Below are 14,045 nucleotides of genomic sequence, written 5' to 3' on the forward strand. Positions count from 1 at the left end.
TGAAGCCTACTTAAATATTTCTTTTGCTTTGTCTGTTGTTTTTTTTTAAATAAGCATAAGTTTATCAATGCTCCTTTATCTTCAACTTTTTATTTTTCAAGCTATGTTTTACTTCAGGTGAATGTCTGTCTTTGTTTTTTATCCTGTTAGTGTATTTTTTAAAGTAGGAAAAATAGTACGTGAACACACCACAGTGTGCTAAGGAGTCAAGTGAGAAGTCTGGAGTTTGCACACATACAAATGGAGCACTTTGGAACATGAAATCCATTCTTCTCAGGCTGCAATTAGCTGTCAGTTTCACCATGGACATTTTCCATGTGCACTTTGAGGTAGTCATTTCTTGTAAACTTCTTGTGGCAAAGCTGGCACTCTGCCATCGGTCGATTTGGGTTGTGAGTCAGCTTGTGTCGGATCAGCATTTTCTTCAGGCTGAAGGACAGATCACAAACCTAAGGCAGTGAAGACAAAGGAAGTCTTAAAACTTCAAGCGCATATAAAGCTCCTTAAGTTACATCATTGAGGCCACAGCCACACATACCTGAAATATTTAACAAATGAGCTGGTCCTTTGGAAGAATAATTCCTTCAGAGAGCACCTTAAAGACTATTAGTGTCTGGCACCTTTCAATGTTGTACATTAACGGTGGTAACAGCGTGTCCCAGGTCGGCTTGGTGTTTTTTTGGGTGTTTTTTAAATGTTTTATTCTCTCTTGGATGAAGCAAAATTTATAACAAAACATCACAAGCCTCTGTCAATTCATGCTCAAATGATGTATTTCCTTCCTGACCTGCCGAATGACATCTGCCAGTTCCTAAACAATCAGTTAGAAGGATGGAGGAGGAAAAAAGAAGAGGCTCTGAAAGCTGCAAGAAAGGTTAGTAACTATTATAAAGGAAACTGCATTGTTCCAGTCTTCTTCTGCCTGGCCAAGAAAATAGAAGATATCTTGCAAGTGAATATGGAATTCCTTTGCTATATTATCTGGTGTCCTGCTTCCCTGCTTCCACTGCACTCCAAGTGGTTCAGTTCATTCTGCCATTTGAATAAATGAACACATGGATGAGGGGCTCTGCCATGCTAAAACCACTACCACTTACAAAAATTCTAGTATTGAAGTCAAAATGAAAGGTTAAGAACAAGTTCAGCCACGAGAAGTTAGAATGAAAATAATCTGTAGGCAAGACATCGAGTTAATTGAAATTATGCAGTTACACTGTCACATGCATGTACCAATTGGGTACCTACCATAGGTACAAACCTCCCAGAAAATAAATATTTAGAAAACATGGTCCTGAATTGGCTAACTAAATAGGCAAGGGTCATACAATTAAGAATGAACATCCATAGGCTTGCAATCTTAGAATTCCATGTTCATTCCAGACAAAAATGTCTTCCATACAGTGGAAACCCAGGGAACCCAGCAACATTTGTCTTTAAGAAATGAGGTTATAAATTCATACTGGTATCAAACTAAGAATGAAAACACCAAATGACTATTCACTCCTTTTGGAACTAAGACAAACAGCTGACTATTGAATTAGATAATCCTGACCTGCAGTGTATGTATTTTATGCCAGTTAAGGCAAAACTATACAATGATCATAAAAAGGGTAATTGCCAGAGGCGTGTTTTGTACCCACAGTATGTTTTGCCAGACATAAGCACTGAATGTGCTGTTGCAATGGAACAGTTTTGAATTTATGACATGATGTGATATCAAGGACTTTTACACAGCAGCTGTTATTCTCCAACTTTTTCCCCTCAAGCATAATCACCTCTTTCAGACCCAAGCAACAGTCACCCTTTTTGTTATGCTACAGTCAATGTCACTTACAGCATCCACCGGTCAGGTCTTAATATTGCCTTTGCCAAATACCATTTTCTATTCCTCTTCCACAGAACACACAAAGCAAACTCGTAACATTTCTCTGATCATAACCATCATGCTTGCTCACGAGTCACAATGTGTTAAAAATAGCAAATACTTGCAAGCAGAACACGTTCCTTGAAAGCTAGAAAGCTGATCCAGGATATACACACATCCGAGACGCGTGTGTGTTCTGTTTATCTTACAAATGCCTCTTCACTTTTTAAAGCAAACTGCTTACTGCACAGCCTTAAAGTACAGGTTTTTTTCATTTATAATGATTTTTTTTTTTCACATTTATATTCATGTAAACAGTGTAATGTGTCCTGCTGTTCCTTCAGGGCTCTGGCATGTTCTATTTCCCAACTTCCATGGAATGCACAGGATTGTTAAGGATACACTATATCTTGTGCTGCGCTTATGCATTAGAGTTTTGGGTATGGGTTTTTTATGTTGCTTTGTATTTCAAATGTCTAAGCAAGGGTGACGTTTGTAGATTTACAACCATGTGTGCTAATGTACACTTGAACTCTAATCAATCTCTTCAAAATGATCAAAGTTTTGATCAAGTAGGGAGGATGGAAAAGACTGACATTTGAAAGTAAGTGTAGGGTCAGCTAAAGGCAGAGTGGAGAGAAATACTCCACTGGAAAGAAACCAGGACAGGCAGTACTTGACCTTTTTGCCCCCAAAGAATAATCTGTTGTCTCTAAGGCAACTGAAGTTCAATTTGCATTCCAGTTAAAAACAGTCCGGTTCTCACAGGACAGAATTGCAATATATTAGCAAAAAAAAATTTTTTTGTTTTAGGTATTTCCCCATTTCAGTTATTTTCACTTTCCTATGCGATACAGATTAGAATTTTCATGTCAGAATAGAAATATTTTGTCTCCACTGTCAGTGGGATGAGAGGGCTTTGAGCCACTAAGTTCTAGAAATGCTTTTGTTGACTGACAAGGACATAAACAAACTGCAGCACCTTCATCACACAGGGTACAAGGATTATTTTTACATGTAGCACATTCTGTACTACAATTTCTGTTCCACATGCCTGAAAGAGAGGTAGAGAAAATATGACTTTTGTTTCTGATTCTGGAAGAAATAATGGGTATATAGTGGTTTAGATTTGGTAGGGAGAGTTGTATAATCAACTGAAGTCTACTCCTGAGCCCATAAGGTACTTCTTTTTTCCCCCCTCTCTCGTTTTTGGGGCTTTTTTTTTTTCTTTCCATTAGCCAAAGTTTCTCTTTCTCCAGTCCTTTGGCACTGACAGCATTTCCCATTTGTAAATGCCAATGGTACTAAAAAAAGAAAATTCTGGCAGGAAATGTTAATATGTTATTTAGAAGAAAGAGCTGAATAGTTTCTATGACTGATTCTAATGCCAGGGAGGAAACAAGACTGGATCTGTCAATCCTTTTAGGACTTTGGTCTGTCAGTGTGGCTCCCTGTACGATTACACTTATGAAAATCCCAATCACTAAAAGCACAGCCTGTTTTTCATCTTTAAGAGTTTCTCAGTGGGTCTAGGCATTGAGCTTACAGACTTTTCCAACTGCTTTAACGAGTAAGAGTATGCCAACATATACCTTCACCCTGTAAAACATGCAATGGAAATAAGGGAAAAAAATCCAGAAAATGGTAACAAAAATCATTATGAACATGGGAAGTCATTATGCAAAGTGCTGCAAAGAGAAAAACTTCAGAGAAGTTGACTAAGAAGGAGTATGGCTCAAGCACAGAAAGCAATGAATGGGAAAGCTATTAACTCTGTGTGTTAATGAAAGAGCTAAAAGACAGTTAGTGAAATTTCATTGCAGCAACCTGACTCACACTCTTCTCCACAAAATCTGCAGTTAAAAATTGATGGAAGTTGTTACCAGAAGTGAATCCCAAACAAAATAGTCAGTAACTACTGAAAACAAAACTTTTAACATTCTCCAAGTGTGCTGTAAGCAGCAGACCATGGTAGGCACTTGGGCAACTGAGGGGTGTATGAATGAACTGTAGCGGCAACTGTTCTTACTCTCTAAAACCACTGCGGTGTGCAGCTGGCAAAACACTAGTGCTGAAGAGTAATTTTGGTGAAACATGGTAGTAATGTAAAGTATAAAAAAAAAAATTTAAAAAATTGTCCAGTAAATGAAGGTATATCAACATCTCAGAGAAGCACCAGGGCTAGACACAGTACAGATGGGTTTAGAAACACTGATTTGGGAAAATACAGTTCTAACTAATTAGTGAAAACAACGGAAGGAAGAGTTGAAGCAGGAAAGTGTGCTTTCATACAGCTCATATTTTCAATTAAATAAAATAAAACAGAACCATCACCCCAGACTGGTCTGAAAAAGCACACTACAAATCCAACATCAGTGAAACTTGGATTCACAGTGTGGGAAAATTTGCATTTACACTTTATCAGCTCTTGGCTAGCTTGTACAGTACAGCAATCTGAAAGCTGAAATGGTTATTGGCAATGATTTGGAGTTAGAGAAATCCTCAAGATACTATCTAGAGCCAGGTCGAGGTTATCCCAAAAGAATACAGTAAATCTCTCAACTTGCAGACATCAGCAAAGTATTGTAGCTTAAATTTTTCATTATAGTAAACCATTTTATTCCCATTGAAATGTCACCACGTTGTTTTTTAAAAGCCAGATCAATTAACAGACCCTTGTGTCTTTTCATGCCAAGTGGTTATTGTAATTTTGCATCTAATTTTAAAATCTGTAACAAATTTACAGCTGTTCAGCCTGAGCTATCAAAGATAAATCTAAAAGCTGGCAGTTTCCCTGCGACTAGTTCATTAAGAGCTATCATACAATAAAACACCTATACTAATTCTGTACCCAGTGATCTAATGCCCTCCAACTAAACCACAGAATTGTTTTGGTTGGAAAAGACCTCCAAATCCAACCATTGACCTAACACCACCTTGGCCATTAAACTATATCCCAAAGTGCCATGTCTACAAAATCCTCAAGCAACAACTTGCATTCTGGCATTTGATAATTCTGAAAGACATTCTTTTCCTACACACACAGTTTCACACCTACCTTCCAAACACTGTGAGATATGTTGTATACAGGATGGAGTATGCTGAAGGAAAGGTACTTAACAGTGATCTATGAACTGCAATATGATACACTATTTCAGCAGAGCAAGCATACACAGCATCCATAATTTCTTCACTGAATAATAAAAGAAATCCCTATGAGCAGATGTTGAAAATATCAGACCAGATTTCACTAAACACAGACTGGAAATTCTGAATTCATGTGTGTCAGTCAACAACACCAGAAGCATTCATATTCCATGTAATGAATTAAATACCTTTTCCTGTATAAACTAATCTCCAACTATTAACCTGTCATACAAAATATACAGGAACCCAACCAGCATGAATTTGTAACTTGCAACATCCAAATTGCATTAATAATGGTGAAAATAACTCTTAAGGGATCCAAGCCCATAAAATAAAAGGGTGTGCAATGCTCTTGGCAACTGAAGAGGATACATAAAATTCCCTGAATGGTCTTTCATTAAAAAGGCAATCAAAGACCATATAAAGTGTAACTTTATGCCTCAGGCAATAAGTGCAAGACCATAGTTTCACCACCGTTAAGTTCTGCTGCTGCACTGGAGTCAAGAAGAGACAGATCAACTCACATCACACTGAAATGGCTTCTCTCCGGTGTGTGTCCTCATGTGCTCATCTAGGCCTCGCTTCTGACTGAAAGCCTTGTTACACTCTGAACATTGGTAGGGCTTTTCCTGTATGAAACAACAGCAGTGAGTGAAAGTGAGTCAATGCAGAGCCCAAGTCATTAAAGGAGTGGAATTCCATGCTGGATGGTGCAAGTTTTATATTCTCTCTAAGGGATTACAGTCAGTGAAAGCAACAGAAAATGACTTTCAAATGATTAAGTGAAAGCTGGGAAAGCTGTGGCCTGACAGTTTCCACTTCAACACCCACTTATGAATTAATTATCTGTTCCAGTCTTTCAAACCCAGTCATTTTAGGAGTCTGGTTTTTGTAACGTGAAAGGCACAGAAACATAAAATTCCAACGTACTTTCTTTTATCCTCCATAAAAACCTAAAGCATAAAGACAAGAAAGATGTCTATAAAAACCTCAGGTTTGTGAGAAGGTTCCCAAGCAGGGGAAGAGCTGAGGAGAGAAGAGGGAGTACAAGGAAAGCTCATGGTAGAGAAAAAACTTATTTTGAAAAGCAGTGACAGCAGGTTAGTCACATGTTCATTGCAGAATCTCCGAAGAGGTGCAGATGACAACACAGCCATCTGTATTTTTATTACAAGTATTGGTTATCAGCTACTGTAACACATGCTATAACAGTTGCAAGCTCATTGACATGAAATAAATAATGAGAGGTAACTATGGAAAATTGCTTCTATGGAGATCTTCCTCTTGAAGTTCTCCCTTAATAGAGAAGTTTATATAAGGTGCAAGTCATACTTTATTCTATTAAAGTTACAAAATAACTCTATTACAAAAAATATCTAAAAGTTTGTGCTATGGCACTGCATCATTAAGATGTTGATGCTTTGTAATCAAACAATTTCATTTCATGCTCATTCTATGCCTTCTGTGGTCCCTAATTCTGTATTGCTTAAATTTGAAAGATGAGTAATTTAGGCAAAATAAACGTATTTTACTAAATTAAACTGGGAAAAAAAAGGCAATAAAAATGCTAAGCCTATGAATTAACAAGTAATAGGCAGCACTCTTAACAGTCTTTTGGAAGACAATGTGGGATTTCACAACACTTGGAGAAGGCAACATTTGTAACATGGAAAAGATGATGCTGGCTTGGCATAATCACCACTGCTCTAAATCTGTACAAAAAGGAAATAGATAAAACCCACAGCAGTAAGTCTGCATGAAAGTCAATGCCACCACACAAAGGGGCAATCAGGACCAATGACAAGATTAGAAGAAAGCCAGACAAATTTTAAGCACCAAGCAAAGGGGAAAACCTGCTGTCAACAAAACAGGAAATCATTGGGAAGATCATACAGGTCTGACTTCAGAGGAGTTAACAACTGCCAGTATTATAAATCTACTCTCCGTTCAAAAAGCATATGCCAGGCCATGACTATGGTAGTAGCAAAGCCAAAGGATTACATGTGTTTTCTTTTATTGATGATATAAATGAGGAAGGGAGCAGGGATCGTGAAAGAGACAGGACACAGCTAATACTGCAGTGATTTAATATTACATTTTTAAGTACACCAGGTATAAATAAAAATATGTAGATCAGGATTTACAACCGTCCTGCCTCTAAACAAAGAAAGGCCCAGGAGAGCCCAAATGGGACTTGGTATTCAAGGAAACGCTTCACTCTAAGACTGGTATGCTAACTTTGAAGCCCTTATTATGATGATTTTCACTTCACTGTGTTAAAAATGAGAGGAATTCAACATTTTAACGGCTATGACAAATGTAACAATGACAGTTAAAATCCCAGGACTATCTAGGATCTAATATTTCTTAAGGTTTTGATTGTGTGGGGTTTTTTCTATACATAGAATACATAGAATAAACCAGGTTGGAAGAGACCTTCAAGATCATCGCGTCCAACCCATCCTATCCTACTGAATTCAGCAGATTTACTTCTGATCTCCTTCAGAATTTCACAATATTGTGCACTTCCTGTGGAGTGTGTTCATACACCTAAGAAAACACATGAATTACTACTATCCTGGGGAAGACATACTGATCACATTAAGTTGTGGATAATATCTCTTTGGAAGCATTCAAGGCCAGGTTGGATGGAACTTTGAGCAACCTAGTCTAGTGGAAGATGTCTCTACCCATGACAAAGGGCTTGGAAGTGGATGGTGTTTAAAGTCCTTTCCAACCCAAACCATTCTATGTGTCCTTCAAGCCACACTCAGGAGCAATTCAGCAAGTAGTACATAGCTTGTATCAAAGATGGTCACCAGAATTGGTATTGACCTGTCAAAATCCTACCTGAACATGAACTGAAGGTTCAAAGCCACAACAGCCTGAAAAAGCATGATCTCAAGGGCCTGGATAAAAGCCCAACCAGGTGGGCTAACAGAGTTCATGATGCATACCCACATGCAACAGCCTCACTAACACCAAACTTCTACCAGAAGTTACACACAACAGTGATGGATGGGTAAGAGAAGTCCTAGAGAATCAGTGAGGTATTTCTTCTTCATCTAGAAACTCCCCACAGATAGTGTCAGACCATGCTGAGGGCCAGGTCAATAGGTTCATTCTTTACAAGAAACCTGTTAGACAGCAGCTGTAGTAATAGACCTTTGAGCCTCACTAAATTCCAGTGTCAATGCATTGGTTTCTTTTACATTTAACAAGAGCCATGGGCAGTTTCACTACCAATGAAGTGGTGACTGCAGTATGTTGCTTGTATTCTTTTTGAAAGCTTTCCTCTGAATCAAAGGGCTAGGATTTGAGGTACAGTGCAGGAGAAAAAAAATTAAACAAGAGTGACTTATGTAACTGAGGTTTAGTTACAAATCAGCCATAAAAAATAAATACTAAGCTGATTAATGTCAGGAAAAAAACATCAGTGAGACTTTCCGCTAGATCATCACCACTAGCAATACATCCCCTGTTGAGAAGAGAGGCTAAGTCACTTAAGATCACAGATGGTGCAAGTTAATGGAGTTCAGCTTCATATCTCAGTGTGAAAAATATGCAAGACCTAACAAGATGTTCTCTCACTAACTGGATGGTTTGTGGAAGATATAACAAGTGGCTCACCTACAGAGGCCTAATTATACTACCAGACTTCCATTAAATTACTACAGTAATGTTGACACAGGCAGAAAGGCTGATGAGAATTTACAACTCCATAGTAGTAGGAACTTTAATCTTATGACTAAACCCCGATAAAGTCCCTCAGGTGAGGGCCAAAATAATTCTTTGAATTATTTGTAGTAACTGGAGCAAGCACAGAAAGTTTCATGTAAAATTTGTAATGAAAGCATGCATCTTACTGAAATGCCTGCCAGAAGTGTATTAGTTGAAAAGCTCTAGTATTTGCCATTAGGTAGACTTTACTATGCCATTATCTTCCCCTTTCCCAGAGTAGCTGTCTCTCTGCTACCTACAATCTGTGTGGTTTTTGTTTGTTTTGTTTTAAATCACTGAATGAACAGCTTTAAGCTAGAGGAGTGTAGATTTAGACAAGATATTAGGAAGAAATTCTTTACAGTGAGGGTGGTGAGACACTGGAACAGGTTGCCCACAGAGGCTGCGAATTCCCCTTCCCTGGAGATGTTCAAGGCTAGGTTAGACGGGGCCTTGAACAACCTGGCCTAGTGGAAAGTGTTCCTGACCATGGCAGGGGCGTTCGAACTACAAGATCTTTAAGGGCCCTTCCCACCTACACTATTCTATGAATCTATGAAAATTAATTTTTGCCTAAGATGTAATGAAGGAAGGTTCATTTAATCAGCAATGATGAAAACTCAACAGACGTTCAACTGTTTTCAGAAGAACAGTATCAAAGTAAACAAAAAAAAAAAATTCACTCTGTGGGGAAAAGATATCAGTCAACATTACAGAAAAAAACCAGCATGAAAATTAAGTGCAGTGGGATTCAAACCTTGTGTATTCTGTGCACGAACACAGATTCCACAGGCAAGGATACCACAGCACTAGCAAAGTCATCATCCTCAGACAGACGTTTGGGAACTCACTCATATGTCACCAACAGGGAAATAGAAAATCTAACAGTGAAAATAAATCAAAATTCAATCAACACCTCATTCTGTTTCATTACACACGGTCATGTGCATGGAAGACGGTATTTAGTACCAGTGTTGGGGTCTGTAGTTGGTTTGTTGTTTTTCTTTCTTTCTTTTTGGCAATAGCATGGTACACTGTAGAACACAAGACCTTTTTGCAAAACTTTCTAAAACCCAAATATTTCCTGGGAAACAAAGAGCAACTGAAATTGTCACATTGGCAGTAGTGTTCACACAGTTTGGGTTTTGTTATTTGTTTTCTTTTTATATTCTTCTGGGTTCATAAAAGAATAGAGGAGGTTGTGTAAAGCTCCAAATGAGCGCCTTGGAAAGTCTGTTTATTAAACACCCAGATGAGGAGAGTTTTCTTCTTGTACTGTTCCAGCAACAAGCTGAAACACTGACAACAGACTGCCTAGCTTCCATATTTATCATAATTTATTCCCATTAAATTAATAATTAAAACTTAAAATTAACTCACAGTTGGATAATTCTTGCATATACTGTACCAGCTACCATTTTTGAAGTAATGAAAATACCAATTTGACATGATAATAACTCTGGGCACCCATCAGTGATCATATTTCCAAACACTAACAATTATAATTGTGTAATATAATGTCAGGCAATGAATCAAGCCTTAGGGGAGAGCTGAAGTTTACTGCACTGTGTAGGTTGGAAGCTCGCATGTATTTCCTAAAAGCTGATATGGTCTGTAAATTCATTTCATCAAGAATTTCAGTGAGTTCCTCATTCATGTTTTCTTAGGCTGCTTTTTTTCTTCTAAAGTAAAAAATAAATAAATAAATAAAAGAACCAAGCCATAAACCAAACATCTATTTTCATAGAAACAAATCAGTAGTCAGGTGACAGTATTAGGTGGTTGGTATTTTCTTCTTCTTACATTGTCAGTAGGGGTTTTGGCTTACCTTCTCTACTTCCTCCAGAGTTTGAGTTGACACCTGCGACCACCCAGGCTGTGCTCAGTTTAGCAGCTGCCAGACCCTACTTTCTACAATGATTTTTCCAGCAACGTGCCCTGATCCACAGGATCACATTTGGCATTTAATCCCACTGGTAAAACGTAACTAAATTTAATCTCTACAATGATATGTTCCTTGCTGAGTATCATGTTATTACTTTTACACTACTCCATAATTTTTCTGGACAAAAGATCAGACTTTTTTCCAACGTATTTACAAGCACAATCCTGGAGAAGGGTGCTATGATTATGCTTATTTCCACATTGCTAGGCTTATCTGACACAAAAATAACTTCTGGCTTTTTACATCTCGCTATTTACTCTTTGAATAATTCTTTTGCGTGAAAGTGTAAGTTTCAAAATCAATGTATGTGTACAAAGGGTAAGAAAAGGAACAGCCAGTATCCTTATAATCTTTTCAAAAGTAAACACATTGGATGTCTAATGAGAAACTTCAAGTGTGACTTCCTAGCTTTTCTTCTTCTTAGAACTAACAGAAATAAATATTGGCAAACACACTACATTTTTTATATCCTCGTTTCATCTTTTTTTAGGTGGCCTAGGATCACAGAACAAGTTCTAGTGAATGAATACCATGCTGAGGAGTTTCAAGCTACTTCTGCACAGGTAAAATCTGTCTTCACTGGAAAATTTCTTACACAGCGCTGTTCAAAGCTATCTCCCTTAGTGTTTATATTCAGATCAGATATGTGCTTTTAAAGCACACATTCCAAATGTTCCCAGTTACTGTGAATTGGTGTATACTTCCAAAATGCTTTGGGCTGCATGATCTCAAGCCGCACCAGGGGAAGTTTAGGCTCGAGGTGAGGAGAAAGTTCTTCACAGAAAAGAGTTATTGGCCATTGGAATGTGCTGCCCAGGGAAGTGGTTGAGTCACTGACCCTGGAGGTGTTCAAGAGGGGACTGGATGTGGCACTTGGTGCCATGGTTTAGTTATGAGGTGTTGGGCGATGGGTTGGACTTGATGATCTCTGAGGTCTTCTCCAACCTTATTGATTCTATGATCTGGATTACTTCTGGAAACAAACCAGAAGGTTTAATGCTTTCCCGGGAGTGCTATTGTGCATTGAGTCTGTAGAACCAGACAACACAATCTGCAGTTAAATCCTTGAAACACATACAAAATACCATGAGTTAGAGGAAGAAGTTAGTACTGCTATTATTTTAGCATATACAAAATGGAATACAGGAAAAAAGAGAAGGTCAGTAAGGGAGTCATAATTAGAATTTAACAGTTAATGACTTAAATCTTTTCCCCTTATTTTTGTAAGTATAAAGTATCTTGATTGGTACAGCCTAATCTCTACACAAACAGTCAATTATTAACTTTTTGCCACTGATGATTCATAGACAATCCTCAAGTACCCATAAAAACGAAGCCACACTCACCTGTGTGTGGGTACGAATGTGCATTTTCAATCCATCATTCTTGCTGAAAGCTTTGTCACAGTAAGGACACTGATAAGGACGCTCACCTGAAAACAAGAAAATATTTGAGTCCATAAATATGGCCTCAGTATATGAAGGTCTTGTAGCATGGTTATTTCTCAAATGGAAGTACTTGTTAATTTTTTTTCTGGTCTTTTCTTCCTACTCAGTTCAAACAAAAAGAGATTTAAGCATCTGAGCAGGATACAGAACTAGACCAAAATACTACTCTTTACTGCTTGGTTTTGTTCAAGCAGATGATCACATAAGAGTGCCTTGGAGAAAACAAACACACACACAAGTGGAGAGGGGAAGAGAGGAAAAAAACCAAAACACCACAACCCCACCAACAAACCCAAAAAACTACCAAGATATCACCTACTGCCCTTACCCACACCACATTCTACAGTGGCTTACACATGGTTGCTTTTATGGTTAGGCATTAACAGCTCCCAAATATTTCTGCTATTTCACATCTGGTCATTTTCAGAGCCCTCTGGGTGTCAGAATCCAAATGAAATACAAAATCTACTCTTTTTTTAATGCTCTATGTGAGCTAACTGTTAGAAGGTAGTTAATCAAAAGTGTCTGCGATTTTTGTGTTGCATTTTATAATTGAAAGAGAAGCAGAAGGATCTTAGCATCTCTCTCGCAGCATCCCGTATCTTAAAGGTATTTAGTTTAATGCTCCATTAAACTGGTGTCATTTAGCATCTATTTTCCCAAACTTGCATTAGTGTAATGTGGATACTGAGCTTTTCAGAGGCAAACAGCCAAGAGTTTCTAAGCTAGCTCCATAATTTGGAAGAAGTGATAAAAAGCTTTATAAGTTCTCAGTGGCATTTTAACTCTTCAGGCAATGCACTGGAATCTGAGTTGACTACCTCCTCTTTCTGTACACAGTGCTTTAAGAACAAGCATCAGGTTGCTTCTAGTACAAAACCACAGTTCAACATATAAAGATACAATAACTATTTTCTCACTACATGTACTTTTTTCTACAGTCATAATGCTGAAGGTGTAAGAAGCATGTACTGAGAAATACAAGTAAAGCAAAGTGTGTTCTAAACCCATGCATAGCTTTTTGCTCATAAAACAATCTTTGCACATATACAGAGATTTAACAACATCCAAATGTCAAATACTTAAGACTCATATTCAATGCTAGAGAACAGGTAAAAAAGTTTTAAAAAAATAAAATCAAACATATTCCACTGATACGACAAAAAATCAGAGTGTAAGAGAGCAGCAGTAACAGAAACAAGTATTTAAAACTCCATGGCTCCTAACAAGTTTGATATTCATCTTTACTTGGAGAAAGGAAGCCTCATCCCTCTTCTATTCTCTCTGCATGAGGTGTTTCTCCATGATTGCTCAAAGAGAAGATACAGGATGTTTCCTTTCTTAGGAACAATATGATAAAGGATCACAAAAAGTATCTAATGGAGTGTTCACAGAAATAGCTCTTCAGGACTGTGAATATAGCAGACCTGGTCATCTGATAGTCACTGTGGTACACAAAACCTCCATATAATCCCAGGTTGAGATGGTTACTTAAGTAAGGAGATTAAAAGAACTCAGCTATTTACTAGATACGCTGTTCTGTTCTTTGCATTACTGTTCCAATAACTCTGGCAACAACAGCAGCAAAATGCTGTGTAACAAAATAGATGAAAAATACAAACATTTTTCTCTCTGCCATCTCTCAGAAAGCACAATTGCGTGTTCCAGGATATGGCGTTTAAGCCGTGCTTTCATTGAGCAGTCTGAAATATGATACTCTCTCATGACCCTTGATGTCTTCAGTCCATGCCTCAAAACTAAAACACTCCAACTGTTGTCAGTAGTCGAATATTTAATTAATTCAGACGACATTTTTATGTTTTAAGGCTTTTGAATGTAGAAGTTAAAGCTTTCAGCAGTTTGTAAGCAGATAAGTGTCGACAGGTTAGAGTTTTACCCCTTCTCCCTCTCTCCCCACATT

The 14,045-nt window shown here is 37.8% G+C and overlaps 1 protein-coding gene across 1 annotated transcript in view; it reads right to left on the reverse strand.

The window, feature by feature from the left end:
- Window positions 1-202: 202 nt before the first annotated feature.
- PRDM5 (PR/SET domain 5) overlaps window positions 203-14,045 on the reverse strand; it is a 50,791-nt gene continuing 36,948 nt past the window's right edge. The window contains exons 14-16 of the mRNA XM_054172672.1: window positions 12,023-12,108; window positions 5,536-5,640; window positions 203-449 (exon numbers count right to left, since the gene is read on the reverse strand). Coding sequence (XP_054028647.1) covers window positions 285-449; window positions 5,536-5,640; window positions 12,023-12,108 — 356 coding nt within the window. The 3' untranslated portion in view covers window positions 203-284. The remainder of the gene's footprint in view (window positions 450-5,535; window positions 5,641-12,022; window positions 12,109-14,045) is intronic.

The sequence above is a fragment of the Dryobates pubescens genome, chromosome 24, assembly GCF_014839835.1.
Source record: "Dryobates pubescens isolate bDryPub1 chromosome 24, bDryPub1.pri, whole genome shotgun sequence".
NCBI classification, from domain to species: Eukaryota; Metazoa; Chordata; class Aves; order Piciformes; family Picidae; genus Dryobates; species Dryobates pubescens.